Genomic DNA, 24,088 nt, shown 5'->3' with positions numbered 1-24,088 from the left:
TAACCCCTAGGATCAGCATCTCCTCTATCTCCCTCTCCATACTGGTCTTGACCTCTGCTGACACTCTATAAGCGTGCTTTTGCAGAGGCCGCAGGTCCCCTGTGAGCACTGGGTGTTTTGTGAGATGTGTGGTCCCTGGCATGTCGGTGAAGAGGGACCCATACTTAGCTAGCATATCCCTGGCTTCTCCCTTCTGCCTAGCACTCAACTGTGCCCCTATCTCCACCTGCCCCACAGTGTGTTCCCTGCCTCGCCTCCCCTAGGAGATCAGGCAGAGCATTGCTTGCCGGATCCTCCAGCAGTGGGCTACAAATGGCCATCACTGCTCCCATACTCTGTGCTCTGTACTCTTTCAACATGTTAATGTGATATGTCTTGTGCCTCTCAGGCTCTAACTGTACAACATAGTTGCACTCATTCACCTTTCGGATAACCGGGTACGGTCCCGACCAGGCAGCCATTAATTTGTTCTCCCGAGTGGGTTTGAGAACAAGCACCTGCTGTCCTGGGATGAATTCTCTGCTACGGGCATTCCGGTCATACCATTGCTTTTGCTTGGTCTGAGCGGCCCTGAGGTGGTCCTGGGCCACCCCCATGAGCATCTCTAACCGGTCTCGGAGATCTACTACATACTGAATCACTGAAGCATCAGTAGCAGTAGTCTTCCCATCCCTCACGGAATAGGTCCAGAGGTCCACGTACCCTGCGGCCATATAGTAGCTCAAAGGGGGAGAAGCCTGTAGATTTCTGTGGTACCTCTCGGTAGGCAAACAGCAAGTGCTGTAAATGAATCTCCCAGTCTTTCCCCTCCGCCTCTATAAAGGTCCGAAGCATCTGCTTCAGGGTACCGTTAAACCTCTCACATAATCCGTTTGTCTGGGGATGGTAAGGGGTAGTGCGCTGGTGCCGTACACCGCATGCATCCCAGAGACAATGTAACAGTTCACTCATGAACTGCGACCCCTGATCGGTTAGGATCTCACTAGGGAAACCTACCCTAGAAAAAATGTTAAGCAAAGCTGCTGCCACTGTCTTGGCATCTATGTTGCCAAGCGCTACCGCCTCAGGGTACCGGGTGGCAAAATCCACCACCGTGAGGATGTAGCGCTTCCCTGACCTGCTAGGAATCCTAAGGGGTCCTATAAGATGCATTGCTACTTTCTGGAAGGGTTCCCCTATTATCGGTAGGGGTTTCAGGGGTGCCTTCACACGGTCGCCCGCCTTACCCACTCGCTGGCAGGCATCACAAGAGCGGCAGAAATTGCCCACATCTCGAGATGCCCCCGGCCAGTAGTAACGCTGTAATAACCGGGCTCGCGTTCTGTTGACCCCCTGATGTCCCGCTATCGGAATAGAGTGAGCTACCCGTAACAGTTGCTGTCGGTACCCCTGGGGCACTACTAGCTGTTGCTTACCGGTCAATCCCTCCTCTATCCATGGGTTGCCTTCTTCTCTATACAGGAGTTCCTTATACCATAGGCAGTGCTCAGTGCCTTCCCCTGACTGAGATTCGGACGCCCGAAGTCTCACGCCGGCCAGGGTAGGGTCTGTCTTCACTGCCTCCCTAAACTGGGCACCTAATTCTGGCCACCCCCCAGTCATGTCATTGTCCGGGGAATGGGGAAGGGTGAGGGGGAACAGTAAGTCAGTCTGTGGTTGCAACTGATCCTGGCTTACTTCCCCGGGCTCCTCCGCGCCCTCTAACGTTGGTCCCAAAGGCTGGGGGACTGGCGTCGCTGCCATGGCCGCTGTCTGGCTCTGGGTAACCGCTGCCACTGCAGCGGGTTTGGGCACTCGGTCATAGGTGCAGGTCATCGGTCCCAGATCGTTGCCAAGAAGAACATCGGCATCCAAACCGGGTAAAAACCCCACCTCCCGCGCACCCTGCCCCCCCCCCCCCCCCCAATCCAAAAAGATTCTGGCCACTTGCAGGAAACGTGGCTTTCCGTCGGCCACAGTGATCTGTATCCCAGGGCCTGGGATCAATTCCTCTGGCCGGACCATATCAGGTTGGACCAGGGTCACTGCAGCTCCTGAATCCAGCAAACCAACTGCTTGCCGGTCACCGACTGTGACCGGGGTGAGATGTCTGCTCCTGCCGTCCGTCTGCTGCAGGTCCGCTCTGAGATGTGCTCCGCTCCTGGCTGTAGGCACCGATGAAACCGGGACAGGTGCTGCATGCGACGTCTCGCTGGGAGTTGGTTCCATGACCGGTCCGGAGTCTGTGGTGGAAACCACCCGCACGTGGGCTACCGGCTTCGCAGCTGGGGTGCGTTGCCCCCGATGGGGTCTGTCGGAACGCAGGGGTTCCGGGCAATCTGGTCTGATGTGACCAGGGCGGTTGCAGTTGTAGCACCGGCGCTCGTGCTGGAGCTCCCCCGCCTTCGGTGGACTGCTGCCCGCAGTAGGCCTCTGAGTCCATTGGGGGGTATTGGCAGACTTTCTGGCTGGTGCCGCCGCCACCGCCGCCTTGGCTACTGGTTTGGTGGTCATCAGGGCTCGGCTGGCCACATAGTCATCTGCAAGCCTCGCCGCCTCCTGGTAAGTCTTGGGCTTCTTGTCGTACACCCAAGCCCTCACCGCCGGCGGGCACTGCTCCATGAGCTGCTCCTGAAAGATGAGGTCCAGCAGGCGTTGGTAAGTCCGTGCCTCATAGCCCTCCACCCAGCGTATCCCGTATAAAGCCATGCGGGTCACGTAGGTAACATAGGACTCCTGGGGCTGCCTCCCTCCTGCCGGAATTTACCCCGGTAGGCTTCAGGAGTAAAACCGTACTGAAACAATAACAGTTCTTTCAGGTGTTCGTAGTCATCAGCATACTCATCTGGAAGCGCCATCATTGTCTGCTTAGCCAAGCCGGACAGTAAGGGGTCCAAACGTGCAACCCTATGCTGGGGAAGCACTTTGTACCGCTGGCACTGCGTTTCAAAGTTCTTTAAGAAACTGTCAATCTGGTCAGTGCCTTCCACGAACTTGGTGAGACTGTGCTGGTCCAGCTTGAGTTCATCTGTGTTGGGTTGGACAGGGGGGGCAATAAGCGGGTCCGTAGTGATAAACTGCAGCCGCTCCTACGGTGTCCCTCTGTCTCCCCATGCAGTAATCAGTGCCAACATTTCAGGGGTGAATGGACTGGTAGCCACAGCAACCAGTACCCCTCCATTTGCACTGCTCCCGGGAGGTGCACTCGTTCCCTCCCCGAGATTCCGCCGCCCCGGCACTGGGTTCCTTCCCTGATCTCCGGGTGACTGTAAAAGGGCAAGCTGAGCCGTATCCTGAGGCTCTGCAAGCCGGGCTTCATAGTCACCGATTGCGTCATCCATGTCTGCGACCTCCTGGTTCTCATAGGGCAGTCCATATTCACAGCACTTGTCCTTCAGCTGAGCTCGGGTCCTCATGTTGGATGAACCTTCAGCCTCGCTCATGGTTCAGTCGCAGCAGTGAGGTAGTGTTACAACTTGTGTTAACTGTTGCACTACTGTGTGTTCAATATCTTTAGTCCCAGGAACTTGCAATTACTATCAAGTTCCCACTATATTACAGGGTAATTACCGTACACTGTAATACAGGTTCAGTTCAATCCCGCCGCTTGCCACCAGTTAATTATAGAGCTTGTCACGGTAGCTTATGACAAGATATAATGAACACCAAATATCTGGGTTGAACTGAACGAGGCTTAGATATAATAAAATATAATTTATTCCTTAAATAAGGTGAACACAGCAATATAGTACAATTAACAGACAAGACGGTAACACTTACTTAGGGTTGGGGGATGGAGAAGTATCCGCTAGCAATTCTCCAGCAGTCCAGTGACATTCAAGATGGAATCAGAAGCATAACTCCAGCACAACTAAAAACTGTAGGGTTGACACAGTTTATATACCTGTGCAACTCTATTCTTAACATTGAACACAGCCTATTGGTGAACAATTATCTGTATCCACTCTCTAATGTGGAGACAGACTAATCCATGCCCTCAGGTAACAATTAGACTGGCAGAATTTGTTGATTGACTAATACTTAATCCCTAGACATTGGGTAACAATCAAGGCAGTTACTTTTTGATCACCGTGCTTAAGCTACTCAGCTGTCTGCCCTTCATGACTTATTAGCCTAGCAAATGGCGTCTGCGTTTTCAGAACAGATCCAAAATAAAATACATATACACTTTAATATCTACACATATTAATAAGTTCCATTCTGGTGGGCTCAGTGGGTCGACCTTTGCCAGTTTTTAATGCTTACAGTGACTCCACATATTGGCCAAATATGAATTCTCTGCGACCTCCAGAACTGGAGATACAGAAATGCATTTTAAAACATTAAAATACATGCTTATAATGAAACATGGGAACAGGGGAACATACATTTTCAAGGTACAACAAGGTGCAAACCTCATCCCTGGACCGCAGTCCAGTTAACCCCTTGTCTCTCTGGTGAGGTCAGGGAATGGCCATATGGGGTGCAACCCCTTTAATACCGGGCCACCCCCTTTCTCCCTCTACAGTCAATTTATGAGACTAAGAAGAAATGGTAGCAATATTGAGGTTTTTGACAAACAGGCAGACAAGCTTTTACTCAGATTTATTGAGAGGGGATACCCTATGGATGAACTCAAGAAGGAGCTTGAGAAAGTGAGTCATGGATCGTAGTCTCGTGCTTGTACCTAAAAATAAGAAAAAACATGAGACATCCAATAAACAGATTGATGTCGCCTTTATTACCAGCTATAATTCTGTCAATAAAAGCATATAAAGTATTATCTATAAACACTGGGGCATTTTATGTAGTGATCCTATTCTGGGTATTCATCTTGTGAAATCACCTAGATTTATATCTAAGAATTTAAAAAATATACTAGCTCCTAGTGATATTGGACAAGAACTCTGTGGAAGTAACAACAAAGGGTGGCTTAGCACTAAACCCCTTGGCAATCATGCCTGCGGTAAATGTTCTATATACAAATTCCTTCATCCAGATAGAAAAAGATTCACATCTAAAACAACTAAGGAAGTCTTCGATATTGATGACTTCATTTTATGTACCTCTGCTTTCATAGTATATCTCCTTGAATGAGCCTGTGGGTTACAATACACTGGCGACACACTTTATTCGAGCTCGGCTAGTCCCACGAATTCGGGTATACTCGGGTGTATTGAGGTTTGTGACTGTTTTCTGCCCGAGTGCATTGCGTTATTTTCCAGGCAGGGATTGAAGCATTTTATTCCCGCTGGCTGCAATACTGCACAGTATATATATATATATATATATATATATATATATATATATATATATATATATATATATATATACTGCATTACAATTCATGAATTTATGCCATCTGGTAGACACGCGAAGCATTGCAGCCTATTAAATCCTAATCATTATCATTTAACAGATCAGCCGCCCGTCAGCCAGGCATGAACCATGGCTGGGAAGGCAAACGCAACGGGGCTTGTCAGAGGTGAGGAGCGGCGCATTCCAGGTATCTGCCAGGTACATACTGGGTATTTGCTCGAATAAAGTGTGTCGCAGCAGTATGTAGGCAGGGCCAAGCGTAGTTTGAAAATACGCATCCAAGAACACATGAGGAACATCATGAATGATTTCGATAAACATAGTTTGTCGCGCCATTTTTTGTTACATCATAATAAGGACTCTTCTTCATTGACATTTAAAGGAATTCAGCATGTTCCGTGTAGCAGGAGGGGAAGAGATAGAGTTAAGACCCTATCAGCTCAAGAGACCATTTGGATACATAAGTTACATACTATGTTGCCCAAGGGGTTACATGAAGACATAGATGTCTGGTCTTTATATTAGCTTATTTTGCAAGCAATTTAGATATTTAGTTCCTTTCCCTGCTCATGATAGTTGTACCAATATAATGGCTTTTGAATCCCGAATATGTTGCTCATTTGCATTCATTCTTATTACTGTTATTCTAATTACTGTTTTTCTCATTACAGATTTTTGTGCGCCGTATATATGTTTTAATAAATGTTTTCTCTATATGCATTATATGTAATTATTTCTCCCAGCTGACACATATGCTTCTGCCGCTGCTAAACCCGATTGGTTGCCGGTGTTTGATCAGCCAGCCAATGCGGGAGGTTTGGCAGGTATTTAGTGCCTCTGAGAATCAGTGTCTAATTAGCCCTTGAAGAAGTAGCGTTCCAGCTACGAAACGCGTAGGATAACTGTTTTTACTCTGCATTTGCTTATTTTAGCTTTAGCAGCTACTCTGATAACCCCGTGACACTGTGTGTTTGTGCAACAAGTCAAGTGCTAAGTCTCTGCGATGCACCGCTGATGAGCGGTTGTAATAGCTGTGACGTCGCTGACTGATGTACCACACTTTAAGTGTTAATCTGTGGGTATACCATGTACTAAAGCCACATTACCGTGATCTATGGACTTTTACTGCATTCATAATTGCATGAACCTGTGGACTTACCATCACTAAATCAGTTACACGGCGTGACCGCTGCATCAAAGAGGGTGTATTTACTCTCTATTCTGGAACTGATTTTACACCTGCCGTGGGGAGGCTTCTCTGACGAGACGTATGCTCCGAGATGGACTGATAGTGCTGCTTGTGAGAGAAGCCACCATCCTTGAAGGGTTAAGATGCCGTCCAGATATTATCCAGGACTGTTCATCTGAGGATCCTGTTCCTGATCGATGTCCCGATTTGCTGTTTGGTAACTTATGTGATGATCACATGAAATGCCTATGTTCTACTGATTTTATGTACGCAGACTAATTACCCTTTTTCTTAATATAATTATATTTGATATACTTCACCATGTGCGTATTGCGCTGTTTCTTTTGGTTTTGATTCTCTAGTGCTTGGGGGTGTTGAGCCACTCTTTTGATGCAGCTGCAGACGCGCTCTGAGACCTGTCACAGTTATGTGTGTTTTTTATTAATTATAGTTCTCTATGTATGAGTTATAGGGTACTGCACCGACACACTTTATTCGAGCAAATACCCAGTATGTACCTGGCAGATACCTGGAATGCGCCGCTCCTCACCTCTGACAAGCCCCGTTGCGTTTGCCTTCCCAGCCTGGGTTCATGCCTGGCTGACGGGCGGCTGATCTGTTAAATGATAATGATTAGGATTTAATAGGCTGCAATGCTTCGCGTGTCTACCAGATGGCATAAATTCATGAATTGTAATGCAGTATATATATATATATATATATATATATATATATATACTGTGCAGTATTGCAGCCAGCGGGAATAAAATGCTTCAATCCCTGCCTGGAAAATACCTCAATGCACTCGGGCAGAAAACAGTCACAAACCTCAATACACCCGGGTATACCCGAATTCGTGGGACTAGCCGAGCTCAAATAAAGTGTGTCGCCAGTGTATGTGTAGTTTGCACAATATTCACTTTATCACTAGTTACACATTATAACACTTTGAGGTGGAGTTCAGCTGCGCACTTTATTCTCTATACACGGTAACTACACTGCTAAAAGTTTGACATGAAATCCAGTGCGGAATGGAAATGGGACAACTCATTGGGGCAATATTCCTAGATTTTTCAACGGCTTTTGATACTGTTGATCATGTTATCTTGCTTAACAAACTCCAGTGCTCTGGAATAGGAAAGCATACTTTAAACTGGTTTCATTTCTACCTACATGTGTCTATCTCAGGCTCTAACTCCAACCCCTTGGATATCACCTGTGCTGTCCCGCAAGGCTCTGTTCTGGGGCCCCTACTCTTCTCGGTGTTCATAAATGATCTTCCTACAGCTTGTAAGGGAGCTTTAATACACATGTATGCAGATTACACAATCTTATATGTACACAGCCCTAGCCTCTCCGACCTTGAACACATACTTCAATCTGACTTGTAACAAAGACTGTAACAATGGTATTTGGGACCAAGGTTACATTTCTAAAACTTCCAATGACTGAGCTCCAGATCAGAACCAACGCTAATACCACCCTAACTCCTGTTACTAGTTTTAAATACTTGGGCATATGGTTTGACTCCCATTTAACATTTGGGATGCACATTGATACCCTGACATCCAAAACCTATGTCAAATTAGGTGTACTTTCCAGGAACAAATCCTCCCTTAGTCTGCTGGTCAGAAAGCGTATCGCACAGCAGATGCGAATGCCATTTATCGACTATGGGGACATAATGTATGGCTCGGCACCCTGAACCCACCGTAGCAAACTTGATACCCTCTACAATTCAATATGCCGTTTTGTTCTCCAATGCAACTACAGCACACAACACTGCGAAATGCTCAAAGAACTAGATTGGTCATCACTTGAGTGTATGCGCAAAGTTCATCTTTCTTGTCTTGACTCAAATACTTTCTGGGCAAGCTATCCGTCTATCTGAACAAGCTCCTCACCCCTACCACATGCAGCACTTACCATCTGTGATCTGACACCAAAAGACTGTTCATGGTCCAAAAGTTCAGCAAAGTATCCAGCTGCTCCTCCTCCTCTTACCGTGCTCCCCACAACTGGAACAATCTACCGGAAACTCTCACAGCCGGCACCAGTGCAAGTTCTTTCAAAACTAAAGCTGTCTCACATTTTAATCTGGTCTGTAACGGTTGCATATGCCTATAATATATATTATCTTTAACTGTGCATTCAATGTCTTGTGTATATATAATGTCTTGTATATATACCCTGTTCACTTATGTAATTATGTACTTGTAACCATGTATTATTTGTCATCATAACTCTATGCCCAGGACATACTTGAAAACGAGAGGTAACTCTCAATGTATTACTTCCTGGTAAAACATTTGATAAATAATTAAATTACCTAAGGGGTGGAATAGAGAGCTACCGGGAACCCACCTATCCTATATCCCCCACAATTGATCCGGCGGCAGCATGCCACAAACCCTACAGCCCTGTCCATTCCAGGAGGGTGGAGCTATGTTCAACATGTGTGCCCTGCCGTGGGGACATCGATAGAAATTAGGAACATACATGTCAAAGAAACAACTGCACACTATAAAGTTCAGACAACCATCTTTATTTTGCCACCTCCAAATATTATGTTTTTTGTTTAATGAAAACAATCCGGATGATGGGTCGTGCATTACAATTTATTCACTCGTATTGTGAGAGCAGCAAAATCCAGTACAAAATATACATTGACACGCTGAGAGCACGACCCTTGGTGTGGAGTGTGGGATGTGCATAGAGGTAGGTGGGTGGGGGTTGATGGGAAAGTGGGATAAGGTAATTTGGGTTTACAACTTCCATTTGAGAGTTCCTTTTAGGGTCAGCTGTCTGTGTGATAGAATAAGGCCCTTCAAGAGTAATCTAGAGTGAGACATATTGATAGGTCTATTGAAATAGGTTTGTGGAGAGATCCAGAAACGTTTATAGAGAGGGACTTGGAGAGGTTGATGGAGAACTAAAGAGGTTCACAGAAACACCTAGCGAGGTTATAGAAGAAGGTTTCTTGAGATAGAGCTAGAGAAACGTATAGAAAGAACTAGAGGTTTATGGAGAGATCTGAAGAGAGGTTTATAGAAAATTCAAGAAAGATGTTCAGAGTGTTTAGCAGATGTAGAGAGAGTGTTTAGCGGATGTAGAGAGGTTTCGGAAAGATCTAAAGAGGTTTATACAACCTAACGAAAAGGTAAATAGACCATGCTAGAGAACTTTATAGAAAGATCTCAACAGTGGTTGGAAAAAACTAAAATAAAAAAATTATATATATATGGTATTTAAATAGGAAAAAAAAGAAGTTTCTAAAGAAGTTTCTAGACACTTAAAAGACAATAGCATTTCTAGAGAACAGAAAGTCAAAGTGGTCAAACTAGTAGCATGGCTGCCCTATTTAGCTCTTCGGCTTAGCAGCTAAGTGACGGGTGAAACTACTCCCAAACTTTCCCACGTTAATCCTGGAGTTATAGGGTAATGTTGGCACTGCTCATACACCCTGTATAATGCGCCGTTCAACTGATCTCTCACATTTCTGTTTTGTGGTCGTCTCAGGAGGTAAGAGGGGGTGGAGGGCCTTCCTATTTCATCTGCTCCCATTACGCCTCCAGTTCGAAGCCCAGGCCCACCTTGTGGCCGCCTGCATTAAAGTTCTTTCCGTTGATCAGAGCAGAAAGGGTCAGTTTCACGCCTGGAAGAGGGATGGGAACAATCCTATATTAGGCAGATATCAATTTATGGGATTGACTGTAAAAAGGATTCATCTTTTTTTCCTTCATATCAGATCAATCATATAGAAACTCGATCTCATATTGGAACACTGTCCAACAGAAACTTGATCCCATATAGGGAGCATGGTTCCACATAGAAAGCGCTGTTCCATAAAAACTTAATCCCATATAAAATTAATGCTACTGTATATAAAGAGGACAGTTCAATATAACATCAGACCCATACAGTACAAAACTTTCCTAACCCCATAAAAGCCCCATACAGTCTCAAACAATTCGTCAGTTTTCTACACACAACCTATTATATATTACTGGATTTTATCAACTAGTTCCTCACCCTGTAGGATTCCCTGTGTCAGCACTCCGTCGTTGTCCACCCAGCTCTCATTTTACACTGTAATCCTCAGTACTTATTACATCAACTTGTTTCATACCCCATGTCCAAACCCTGTTTCCTTCCAGAGCAGTTCTTAATTAATTAATTCACTGATTTGTGAGGCAATAAGACAAAATCGGGAGAAAATGTATAGGGGTACATGTGCTGGTAGGTTTAACCAGACTATGAAAACTTGAACAATATACCCGGCTAAAATGGGAAAGGTACTTGCCAACATATAAACGAGACCGACATGGCAAGTAAGGCCTAACCCCCCCCTCCCCCCCCAAATGTGGAACACACGAAAAGCAATGGTCTTCATTCTCCATATGCTGGAGTGTCCCTGGGTTTGACAGCACTCAGGAAGAAGGCAGAGGGGGCTAAGAATCCACAGAGGTTAAACCAAAGCGTTCATTCAAACCAATATAAGACTACTGTACCTACAGCTGCCGGACTCTCGCCAGTGAGGAAGCACTGCAAGAACTGGTAGACTATACATGTATGGCTAATTCCCTTTTATTGTGTTACTGATGTATGTCACACCTCCCTAATGAAGGGGCCTTGAGTTGGCCCCGAAACATTGGATTCTTTTGTATGCCTTAAATACAGCTTTTTTTTTCTTTTTCACTTATCTGATGTGCCGTGTCTTCTGCTCTTCTTCTGCAGATTTTGGTGAAATATCTCTAGTTTAGGTTTTTATGACGCGTGCAGGAGCCTATATATTTATTTCCTATGGTGTGCTTTCTCCCTTTTCTTTTTAAATATAGATATAACTTTTCACTAAGGAACTTGCGCACTCACAATTTTTCCTTCATAACAGTAAGGGAATTGTATTTCTGGGTTTTTTTCTTGCCAGTTTTAATTGCACTGAATCGCAGATAGCATACATGCTTCATTTATTTAACCCTTCCGGCACGTTAACGTTATTCCCTTGTTGTGTAGTCCCAGACTGCTACCTTCTCTTGAAATTGTGTAGCTTAGTCCTTAAGACAATAGGAAATATTAGGTACAGTATTTAATGTAGGTGCCTGCTCAAAGCAGCAGAACTGTTGACACTAAATAAATACAAAATTAATAAAAAAAAAAAAAGATTTGAAGCAGGCGTCTTAGATGCTGAACCGCATTAATTTCAGCTCTGGGGACCGCCTGTTTCCCAAGAAACTTATATTGGAAGGGAGTGCCGGTAGCAGCTCAGACAGGACTAGTTGGTGAAAAGCAAAAACAACACCCGATGCTCTGGTGACAGTGAATATCCCTCAAAGGAGGGGGTATAGGGAATATGAAAATTATGAACACAACCCGATACTGGCGTCTCAACCTGCGCTGAACCTCTCTCCTTGGTTCTCTTAAGACAGTAGAAATGAAAAAACTCAGGGAGCACAAGCCATCGAAGGGCACATGTAAAAGAAACACAGTGATAGTGCAATCCTGTTATAGCAAAGGATGGGGGGGGGGGGGGGAATCTGTACTCTCCAAGAAACACACTCACAACATCTCTTCTGGACACTTATATGGACAGTGGTAATTTGGTTTATATATCATTTTGAATACGTCAGGGATTGCTTTTCTTTTTGTGTATCTGTGGTCCAACTAGTATGAGAGGACTATGGACTACAGGTAAGTCCACAACCCCTTAAACAAGTGTACAAAGTACCAATGAAAACGTCCCAAGTACAGTGAATAAGGGAAACAGGGGGAATATAACAACTAAATGTAGGTGTACCTGTATGTCTGTATCATACTACTGTGTGTAAACAGCTAGGAAACAGAGTTAGAGACTTAGGTAACTAGTGCTCTAACTTCGAATGGACTAAGTAGCTTTATGTTCCCAAAACATCTAAATACCCAAGTACAGAAGCAGCCTAGAGATGGCAGTGTGTTATATATGTACTCCTACATATATATCTTATATCCATAAGGTTTGAACAGTTTACTCGGGATATAGCTAAGTCCCCAGTCCCTGTTAGGTTATCTTTACCCAAACAGACAGGAAAAAGAACGAATCGGTTCGAAAACAAAAAAAAGTCAGTGACATCATCACAAGGGTGAAGAAATTCAAATGGCAGCGAGCCGGACATATCACAAATACAAATTACCATTGTTGAAGAAAGAGTTCAACTGGATTCCAAGGATAATTAAAAGACCAAAAGTAAGGCGGCAGGATGAGGATGAAATCAGAGAATTTTTCGAAGCAACAAGAAAGAGAGAATTGCAACTGCAGTACCTGGAAGATCATTGGGTGAGACCTTCAACCAGCAGTGCATCGCCAAGGCCTGAAGATGATATATACACACTATCTATCTATATATATCTATATATGAGACACACAAAGATGTATATAAGAGCTTTATTTTGGGGGGGTTGGTGGTGCTTTCTAGATAAAAAAAATGTTTAGGAAATTCACCTTGGCAGGATGCCTAATGCTTAACGTTATAATCCGTTTCTAGGCATCAACAATAAAATATGTATAGTATCTCTCTCTCTCTCTCAATTCTTTCCACCTTTTCTATATCTATATCAGGACTCCGTATTTCCCAGACGCCTTAACGTACCATGGCCGTCACAGAGTTTCCATGGATTTCCACAAACGGACACGCACTTACCAGGTCGCAAAGTCTGTGTATAACCAACTCCAATCAGACTGGCGTTGTTCATTTTAGCCTAGAAAGGGAACATTACACAAAACTGTATTTAAAAAAATGCATTGAAAACAGGGAGAAGGGAGAGAGAAAGAAGCAGAGAAAGAGGTGGGAGAGTGGGTGTGGGGATGAGATAGATAGAAAGTAAGTGAGAGGGGTTAGGAGAAGAGGGAGAGTTAGTGGAAGAAGGAAAGCAAGGGATGATGCGAGATAAAATGAGATGGGGGGAGAGAGCGAAAGAAAGGTGGGAGAGAGAGTAGTAGAGACTGTAAAGAGAAGGGGATAGGGTTATAAAGAGTAAGGCGTTGAAAAGAAAGATTGAGAGGTCAAGAGAGGGAGGGAGGTAGAAAAAGGGGAAGAGGAGAAGCCCCAGGGGAAGAGGAAGCACTAGGAGAGCAGGGGGTGGCACTCACAGAGATGGTAGTGCTGGAGTCCAGTTGGTACTTGGCCCCAATGCCAAAGCGTGTGTTGTTGCTGCCCGCGCTCCATGCTAGGCTCACCGACGTCTCCACATGTTTATTGACCTTCTGGTAGATAGAGCCTCCAAACTCTGTGCCATCATTCCTGGGAGGGGAGGGAAGTGTGGTGGTGAAGAGGCGGCATATCTGTCTCATGAACACACAGATACAGCTATAGCACAACATCGTTATACAGTAAAACATGTTCATCATCAGGGACTGGAAGTGTATAGAGATACTCAACATCATTATACAGTGCAGCAAGTTTCTTACCAGGGACTAGAGGAGTATAGACATACTCTGTATCATTATACAGAACATCACCGTCATTCTGAGCAAACAGATACTCCGACTATATACACTCACACGTTGGTGTGCAGCTGGAAGTCCCCTGCCGTGTAGCCCAAGGCAAAGTTGTTTTGTGCCAGTCTGGACTTGGCGGTGTCGAAAGCCATCTGGTAGCCAGCCAGCCAGCCCTGATAGCCCAGTACCCCCCAGCCGTATATGGTGGGGCCAGCCAAGTCAAGGTCTATGTCACCGCCCAGGTTAGCGTTGTCTCTCTTATAAGAGGTCCGCAGCTTAGCACTCTTCTTACTGGGGGGAAAATAGGGGGGGGGGGCGGTGGAAGAGAGGTGAGAAGAAAAGGGAATACATGAATGGAGTGCGGGAAACGAGAGAGAATGAGAGTTAAGCAAAATGGAGAAAGATGGAGATGAGAAAATAGAAGGGATCGGGAGAGACACGGGAGTGAGAAAGAGAGGAGGGAGAGAAGGGGGAGAGAGTGACAGAGTAGGGGTGGAGGGTGACAGAGTAGGTCAGAGAAAGTAGGGTGTGTGAGAGCGAGCGGGCAGGGGGGTCAGAGAGCGAGCGAGCAGGCAGGGGGGTCAGAGAGCGAGCGAGCGGGCAGGGGGGTCAGAGAGCGAGCGAGCGGGCAGAGGGGTCAGAGAGCGAGCGGACAGGGGGTTCAGAGAGCGAGCGGGCAGGGGGTTCAGAGAGCGAGCGGGCAGGGGGGTCAGAGAGCGAGCGAGCGGGCAGGGGGGTCAGAGAGCGAGCGAGCGGGCAGGGGGGTCAGAGAGCGAGCGAGCGGGCAGGGGGGTCAGAGAGCGAGCGAGCGGGCAGGGGGGTCAGAGAGCGAGCGAGCGGGCAGGGGGGTCAGAGAGCGAGCGGGCAGGGGGGTCAGAGAGCGAGCGGGCAGGGGGGTCAGAGAGCGAGCGAGCGGGCAGGGGGGTCAGAGAGCGAGCGAGCGGGCAGGGGGGTCAGAGAGCGAGCGAGCGGGCAGGGGGGTCAGAGAGCGAGCGAGCGGGCAGGGGGGTCAGAGAGCAAGCGAGCGGGCAGGGGGGTCAGAGAGCGAGCGAGCGGGCAGGGGGGTCAGAGAGCGAGCAGGCAGGGGGGTCAGAGAGCGAGCGGGCAGGGGGGTCAGAGAGCGAGCGTGCGGGCAGGGGGGTCAGAGAGCGAGCGCGCGGGCAGGGGGGTCAGAGAGCGAGCGGGCAGGTGGGTCAGAGAGCGAGCGAGCGGGCAGGTGGGTCAGAGAGCGAGCGGGTAGGCGGTCAGAGAGTGAGCGGGCAGGGGGGTCAGAGGAGCAAGCGAGCAGGCAGGGAGGTCAGAGAGCGGGCAGGGGGGCCAGAGAGCGAGCGGAGTGGGCAGGGGGGCCAGAGAGCGAGCGAGCGGGCAGGGGGGGGGTCAGAGAGCGAGCGAGCGGGCAGGGGGGGTCAGAGAGCAAGAGAGAGAGAGAGAGAACGAGAGAGAGAGAGAAGGGGGGAAGAGAGAAGAGAGGGAGAGGAGGAAGAGAAAGTGATAGAAAAAGGAGGGAGGAGAGGAAAGAGTGGAAAAAAGAGGGAGAGAAAAAGAGAGGGAGAGAGGGAGAAAGGGATAGAAAAAGAAGACTTGAGAGAGAGAAAGCGAGAAAGACTGACGAGAGGGAGAAAAAGGGGGAGGGGGAGAAGTAGACAAGGAAGGTTTGATACATACGGTCTCTAAAGCAAGTGACACATAGACACAAAGGGGGTGTCACTCACCCTGTATTGGGTACAAACGTGGTGTCCAGTGACAGCTTCAACCCAATAGCCATCTGCAGTAATAGGAGAGAGAGACATGTCACATTATCCTCAGCCTGACTGAAAAAAAACCTCCAACTCCCTGGCTCATACTGTCTCCCGCCTCACCTTGTCTTCCATTGTCACTTCTGTCCCCAGAGTGTTGTCAGTGTTCCACTTCTGGGTGACACTGATGCCCGCATCCTTCAACTTGTATTTCGTCTCAAGGTTCCCAGATGCTTTACCCGTGTCTGTGTTTGATGACCCGCTGCTTGAAAACTCCTGGAAACCCCCCCAAAAAATACCACAATGTGACTTTTTGAGGGGCTCTACACTCCTTTAAACCCCTTCCCTGCCAAGGGCCAGTACCAATAATACTGCTCAAAGATTATTCAGCTTTAATAAATCCACTATATTGTCCCTACAAAAAAAACTTGCCAACATTATCCCCTTTCGTTTCCTTATTAGAAATCCCTTATGTTCCCTTCCTAGAAGTCCAATATATTTTCCCTATTAGAAACCCTCTGTAAAATGAACACGTTGGGATGAATCTCTTTGGCACTGAAGGGTTTAATAGAGAAGGTGAAATTCCCATTTGCCTGCCTTAGATTTCAACTTCTGAGACACTCATTTCATTCTGACATTATTAATGTACGATTTTATTCTTACCATCTGTAGGATATACAATCACAAGGCCGCATGGAAAGGGGGGGGAAAAAGAGCACATTATATATAAATATATATATATATCATTTTAAAAAAGAACCATGAGTGGACCACATATAGCAGAACCCGTACCATACACTACAACTACTTACCACCCCACTGGATGACTTAGTCTTCAAGTCGAGCTTCACCAGGCCAAACCCTAAACACAGAAAATAATATGACTTTCCTAAGGCTGCGCTTATAGTGCCAGCGACGTCGCTTCAAAACAATTGTATTGATGCCGTCGCGTGCGCTTATATAGTGGACGCGACGGCGATGGAGCTACGGCGCTACCAAAATCCTTGTAGTCACTAGAATTTGATTTTGCAGAGACGGTCTCCCCATGCCACTGTCTATAAGCCAATCACATAGCCCCTCTGCCTTCCCCCTTGCTGACTTCACTCCCCTTGTCGCCAGCGACGTCTCCAAACCTGATTACAACTTTCGCAATGGCGACGGGTGACGTCATCGGCCGCATCGCCAGAACTATAAGCGCAGCCTAAATGTATAGGGTGCAGGCTTAATAATATATACCATTTACACAATAGGATTTTTCTATGATCTGTACCGGTTTATAGGACAGAGACCATATCATATATCCTCCTTATACAATAGGACTTTTCTGTGGTCCGTTTCCCTGCCTCCATTGTATATAAAGCATTTATACAATACAATTTATCTCTGGTCTATAGCCCAGTTTTTAGAACAGCTCCTCTATCCTAAACACCATGCATTGGAGTTCTGATTTGGAGTTTAAGGATAAACCAAACTCAGAAGGACTCTGCATTTCCAAACTTTTGTCATACTTGTTTTTGTGATATAAATAATGTAAATGTAGTCTTTTTGACGAATCACAACCCAAATTCCAAGACCTTCCTACTCACCGTATCCTTTGTTGAAAACATCGCGTGCAGCTTTGCCAAGGTCTGCATAGGAAGGTGGTACGGCCATGGTTCCTAAAGGGAAAAATAAACTTTAGGAATGTCCCAAATCTCTTAACTACTCCACATAACCCCTCCTACTGCTCCATATAACCGTGTGTATGTGTAGGTGTGTACGTATAACTATAGATGTATGCTGGGTATTACCTAAAGAGACAGGAAAAAGAATGAATGGGTTCAAAACCAAACAAAAGTTTGTGAAACCATCACAAGGGTGAAGAAATTAAAATGGCAATGGGCCAGACATATCGTAAGAAGAAGTGATCATTGTTGGACAAAGATGGTACTCAACTGGATTCAAAGAGAGATTAAAAGGCCAAGACAATGACCAAAAGTAGGACGGGAGGATGAAATCAGAAAATGTGTTGGAGCAACCATGCTATGGATGGCACTAAATTGCGTATCCACTTGCAACTCTTGCCAGCGAAGATATCAAATATACTGAACTAATGGACAAATTGTAACCTTCTCGACATTAACCTTCTGAGTCGGACTTAGTGCTGTTTACTCCTACCACTGTGTCGTCCAGTGGTTCTCAGCTTTATTGAGCAGGGGCACCGCTGAAAGATTTTAAAAATCTCAGGGCACTCCTGCTCTTCATTACTCCTCACTTACATATATACACACACACACCAACACACTGACCCACCTTCTTCTGGCACCCTCACATATACTGTACTCACCCTTTTACTCAACACACCACATTCCCCGCCCCCTTCTCACACAATACCCTCACCCTCTGTCAATCATAAACACCACATGCACCTCCCCCATTCTCTTACTGAGACCACATACCTACCCCCAGCAGACAAAACCACTAACCCCCCTCCTCACACTCTGCTCCCCACACAAAGTTCTCACTCTTCACAAAGTTCACACGTGTCGCCGGGTTACCATGAAGATGCGTCACTAGAAGGGAAGTGTGTTATAGAGGCCTCGCACGGCCCCCCAGCATTTAATTTAAATGCCTGGGGGGAGAGCACGGGACGTCTATAACTGCCACCCCACCCCCAAAAAAAAATCTAGCGCCCCCCAGGTGTAGTCTATTTGGAATGTTGCAAGTATACGCAGACACAGCCATGGGATATGACTTATTTGCTACCTATCTTCATTGTGTTTATTCCTCACTGTAACTACACATGCTACATACTGTATGTTGCTCTCCATGTGGTTCCCCAGTCTTAACATTTGTTGTTGTACACATGAGTATTGTGCCCTTTCTGCATTATTCTGTTTAGAAACATGATCAGACTTTTAAAGCTAAAAGCTGCCAATTTTTATTTTTCCTTTAATATGTGCATCAGTACAATTCACACAATGATAAATTAGCTAAGCTGCAGATCGATCCTTTCTCCTGTGATGAGAAGAGGACCAAAGATACAAAGTTCTGTGTGGAAGATCATGTGAACAGGCAATTCAGTTTTTTCAAAACGAAGGCTACGCTTATAGTGCCGGCTATAAGCGAACGCGATGGCGGCAATGCATTTGTTTTGACGCAACGTCGTGTCGCTGTCGCCGGCACTATATGCGCAGCCTAAAGCTGTCTCACATTTTAATCTGGTCTGTACCCGTTACATACGCCCACAATATATATTATCTCTAACTGTGCATGCTATGTGTTGTATATAATGTACACCCTGTTCACTTAGGTAACTGTAACCATGTACTATTTGTCACCATAACTCTATGCCCAGAACATACTTGAAAACGAGAGGTACCTCAATGTATTACTTTCTGGTAAAACAATTTATGAATAAAAAATAAATCCCTGGATACAATTGGTGCACTGCTGGAGAGGGCAGGGCTCAAAAGGGGGTGTGCCAGAGCCTGTTTCAGAAGTGGAAGGGGATGTGGCTTTGTAAATGGTTGCTATAGAAACAAAAAATGTATGTTACATTATAATACATTAAAAATGTAATTTTTTTTAATGCTACAAGTATTTTCTCATAGTACAGAACTGATTTATTATCCCCCACTCTGATTGCGGTAGCCAGATTTGCTTTCATCTGTGGACTCCACACTTCCGCCTCTGGAGGTCTAGACGTGACATACTGGTGGTTGGTATACCACCACTGTTCTTGCCCACGGAGCTGTGAGAAATCACCCCGGCGGAGGGACGCTGTCTCCGACTCTAGTGCATGACATCAGCTACTCCCCATTATGATTGCCACAACAGACCGCCTATCTTTCTCCGGCACAATCAGCCCTAGCTGACGGGTGCGCAAATCAGCGTTTCCCCGAGTCAGCATATGTGAGGCTTGTCCTGTTAGGAGCTCAGTGTACTGTCTTCATCTGAATTAACTCTGTGTGTCGGCTAAAGTTCGGAGTCACCTACCGGTTATTACTAATATCTTAGGAGGACACCTCAGGATACACAGGTCTTATAAATAGACTTTATTTTTTTAGGTCAATAGGATTGTGCGCTCATCTTTTGTTGAGATAGATCTATCTATCAGAATAAAGGAGTACTTCAGTATTAGGTGAGACCTTTTTTATTTGGACTAACAACTTATGTCATAGGACAAGCTTTCGAGAGTTTTCTTCTCTTCCTCAGCTCAGCGATACTGATATTCAAAGGTTTCTATGACAGACAGGGATTGGGGGGGGGGGGGGGGGGAAGGAAGAATAAAGAACAGAGAGATGTATACGAGGTGGGGCAGGGAAGGCACTGGAAGGGTGTTAAAACAGAGATAAGGAAGGTGAGAATTGGGGATTCTTTTTTTTTCCAATCCCTGTCCAAGTCATAGAAATCTTTGTATATCAGTATCGCTGACCTGAGGAAGAGAGGAAAACTCTCGAAAGCTTGTCCTATGACATAAGTTGTTAGTCCAAATAAAAAAGGTCTCACCTAACACTAAAGTATTCCTTTATTCTGCACTGTCGAAACTGGACTAACACGGCTATTTCTGATAGAGAGATATAGAGATATATAATATATAACTTAACATGGAAAAACAGAGCTCCTTATACTTCCTCCCAAACCTGGCCCTACTACCTCCTTCCACATTACTGTTGGAAATACGATCATTCACCCAGTAGCCCAAGCACGCTGCCTAGGGGTCACACTCGATTCTTCTCTATCATTCTCCTCTCATATTCAAAACGTTTCTAAAACTTGTTGCTTTTTCCTCCGCAATATAACAAAGATACGCCCTTTCCTCTGTTACTCGACTGCTAAAATTCTGACTCGGGCTCTCATTCTCTCACGTCTCAATTACTGCAACCTCCTGCTGTCCGGCCTTCCTGCCTCTCACCTGTCTCCCCTACAATCTATTCTAAACGCTGCTGCCAGAATCACTCTACTCTTTCCTAAATCTGTCTCCGCATCTCCCCTCCTGAAATCCCTCTCCTGGCTTCCGATCAAATTCCGTATCTCACACTGAATTCTCCTCCTCACTTTTAAAGCTTTACACTCTTCTGCCCCTCCTTACATCTCAGCCCTAATTTCTCGTTATGCACCATCCCGACTCTTGTGTTCTTCTCAAGGATGTCTTCTTTCTACCCCCTTTGTATCTAAAGCCCTCTCCCGCCTTAAACCTTTCTCACTTTCTGCCCCACACCTCTGGAATGCCCTTCCCCTCAATACCCGACTAGCACCCTCTCTATCCACCTTTAAGACCCACCTTAAGACACATTTGCTTAAAGAAGCATATGAATAGCACTGGATAATCGTGGACACATGATACATTAAGCTTGGCCCCCTGCAGACGCACTTACTAGAATTCCCTCCTACTGTCTCTATATGTTCCCCTACCTACCAATTAGTTTGTAAGCTCCTCGGAGCAGGGACTCCTCTTCCTTAATGTTACTTTTATGTCTGAAGCACTTATTCCCATGACCTGTTATTTATATGATATGTATTACTACTGTGAAGCGCTATGTACATTTATGGCGCTATATAAATAAAGACACATATACACATATATATATATATACAGTATATACATACACACACACACACACACATACATACATGTAATGTGAGCTTGAGATAAAAGGTGGCACTGTGTGCTCATTTGCATGTCATTTCCCAGAAACCCTTGCTGCAGTGGAAGTGCTGTGTGATAATGGTGAAAGACAGGGTTGCAGACCTGTTTAAGACATGCAAATGAATATACAGGAATATTTACAGTTGCTACATGCATATATATACACATACACACACACATATATATATATATATATACACATCGCCAATAAAGAATATCACTTGTGAGCACATTCACATGTCTTAGACAGGTCTGCAACCTTGCCTTTCAACCACAATCACCTAGCATACAGTGCTCCCACTGCAGCAGGGGATAACGGTTGAAATCCAGGGTTGCAGTCCTGTCTAAGGGCTGTAATATACAGCATGCGGCCGCGCGTTCACGTGCCGCATGCTTTTCGTGTATATAGTGCCGGGAGCTGCAGGTAAGGTATATGTGTGTATGTATGTATGTGTGTGCATGGGTTGTGTGAGTGAAAGTATGTCCTAGATAAGATTTTTTTTAAAGAAAAAAAACTTTAATAAATATTTTTTTTTTTTACTTCTGCAAACACACACACACACACACACACACACACACACACACGAAAATATTAATTTCCTCATCTTCGCCGCTGTCTGTCGGCTCCCCTCTCCCTGCCGTGCGCGCGGCCCTTCTATAGAAAGGCTGACTTACGTCAGCCAACTAAAAATCAGCGTGCGCGCACGGCGTAGGACGCACCCGGCACTATAGAACGTGCCTAAGGCCTCGGGCATGGTCAGCACCTGTGCTGACGCTCGGCAGTGAACCCTGCAGCCGCAATGAGAGCGGCTTTAGCAGGAGCAAGCGTGCGGAAGCGTAGGTCTTATCAAATTTATAATTTGAGCGCTCACGGGAGCGCAGGGCCGGTCACGTGAGCGGTTCGCCCAATGAGGGCGAACCAGCTCCGTGATGTCACTGGCCCGCCACCGACACGCCCCCCGGACGGCTGCAGTCACCATGGACTCATCCTAAGGCCTCGGGCATGGTCAGCGCTTAGGCGCTGACCCGTGTTGAGGCATGCTGCTGCTCGGCACTGAGCCCCTGCAGCCGCAATGAGAGCGGCTTTAGCAGGGGCTCGCGCACGCTTCCACACGCCTGCGGAAGCGTGTCTTAAGAAATCTTTAGTTTTTCAGCTCGCTGGAGCGCAGGGCCGGTCACGTGAGCGGTTTACCCAATGAGGGCGAACCAGCTCCGTGACGTCACTGGCCCGCACCGCAGACACGCCCACGGACGGCGCGCGCTCTAAGGCACCGCTTTCCCTCAGCGCGCCTCTGCACGGCTTCAGTCTCTATGGACTAAGCCTAAGACATGTGAATGTGCTCACAAGTGATATTCTTTATTGGCTATATGCCAACGGTGGAGGTTTTTTGTTGCCTTTTTCACCCACCATAAAGAGCGCGCGCGCGAGAGAGAACGAGAACAAGAGAGAGAACGAGAACAAGAGAGAGAACGAGAACAAGAGAGAGAACGAGAACAAGAGAGAGAACGAGAACAAGAGAGAGAACGAGAACAACAGAGAGAACGAGAGAACAAGAGAGCGAGAACGAGAGAGAGAGCGAGAACGAGAGAGAGAGCGAGAACGAGAACGAGAGAGAGAGCGAGAACGAGAGAGAGAGCGAGAACGAGAGAGAGAGCGAGAACGAGAGAGAGAGCGAGAACGAGAGAGAGAACGAGAGAGAGCGAGAGCTCTCTACAAACATCCATGTACCTGTTCCCTCTTCACCTCCTCCTGTATATGACCCCTCTTCAAACACCCCCCCCCCAGTATATGACCCCTCTTCATACCTCTCCCCCTGTATATGACCCCTATTCATACACCTCTCCCCCTGTATGACCCCTATTCATATACCTCTCCCCCTGTATGACCCCTATTCATATACCTCCCCCTGTATGACCCCTATTCATACCCCTCCCCCTGTATGACCCCTAGTCATATACCTCCCCCTGTATGACCCCTAGTCATATACCTCCCCCTGTATATGGCCATCTTCATACACCTCCCCCTGTATATGGCCATCTTCATACACCTCCCCCTGTATATGGCCATCTTCATACACCTCCCCCTGTATATGGCCATCTTCATACACCTCCCCCTGTATATGGCCATCTTCATACCCTTCCCCTGTATATGACCGCTCTTCATACCCTTCCCCTGTATATGACCGCTCTTCATACCCTTCCCCTGTATATGACCGCTCTTCATACCCTTCCCCTGTATATGATCGCTATTCATAGACCTCCTTCGGTATATGACCCTATGCCATATCCCTCACCCTTTATGAACCCTCTTCATATCCTTCCCCTTGTATATGAACCATCTTTATAACCCCATCCCCTGAATTTGAACCATCTCCATGCGCCTCCCCTGCATTTGCCCCATATCACCTGTCAGCTGAAGGTCTCTGTCTCACACCGCAAACGCATGCGCAGCTGCTCACCACGTGACCCACCCACCGCTCGCCCCCATTGGTTCCACTATCTCCGGGTCCCTTCCCTCCCCTCCGGTCACTCACTGGGCGGGGCTTCTATCTTCCTATTGGCTGACACGCTATTGAAGGGAGTATCCATCGGCCAACTTCCATTAGTACCATAGAGTAGCAGGGATTGTAGAACGGCTTACAGGCGTCTTGTGGAATCTCTATGGTGTTCTCGTGCCTACTGCAGCAACTTCCGACCAGGAAAAGGCATATTATTTAATATACAACTTAATTAACAAAATTGTAAAAGTAACACACTGCCGA

General features: G+C 46.4%; 1 protein-coding gene across 1 annotated transcript; it reads right to left on the bottom strand.

The window, feature by feature from the left end:
- Positions 1-9,011: 9,011 nt before the first annotated feature.
- On the bottom strand, positions 9,012-23,821 carry VDAC3 (voltage dependent anion channel 3). The gene is made up of 9 exons (XM_075601541.1): positions 23,733-23,821; positions 17,281-17,352; positions 16,507-16,556; positions 15,818-15,970; positions 15,671-15,723; positions 14,022-14,249; positions 13,611-13,761; positions 13,162-13,219; positions 9,012-10,142 (listed from the first exon to the last, which is right to left on the bottom strand). Exons 2-9 carry the CDS (start codon positions 17,345-17,347, stop codon positions 10,051-10,053), a joined length of 852 nt encoding a protein of 283 aa, XP_075457656.1. The 5' UTR covers positions 17,348-17,352; positions 23,733-23,821; the 3' UTR covers positions 9,012-10,050.
- Positions 23,822-24,088: the final 267 nt, after the last annotated feature.

Source organism: Ascaphus truei, chromosome 5 (genome assembly GCF_040206685.1).
Source record: "Ascaphus truei isolate aAscTru1 chromosome 5, aAscTru1.hap1, whole genome shotgun sequence".
Taxonomy (NCBI): Eukaryota; Metazoa; Chordata; class Amphibia; order Anura; family Ascaphidae; genus Ascaphus; species Ascaphus truei.
The sequence above is the reverse complement of the archived record's forward strand: the minus strand, read 5'-3'. Positions and strand labels throughout refer to the sequence as shown.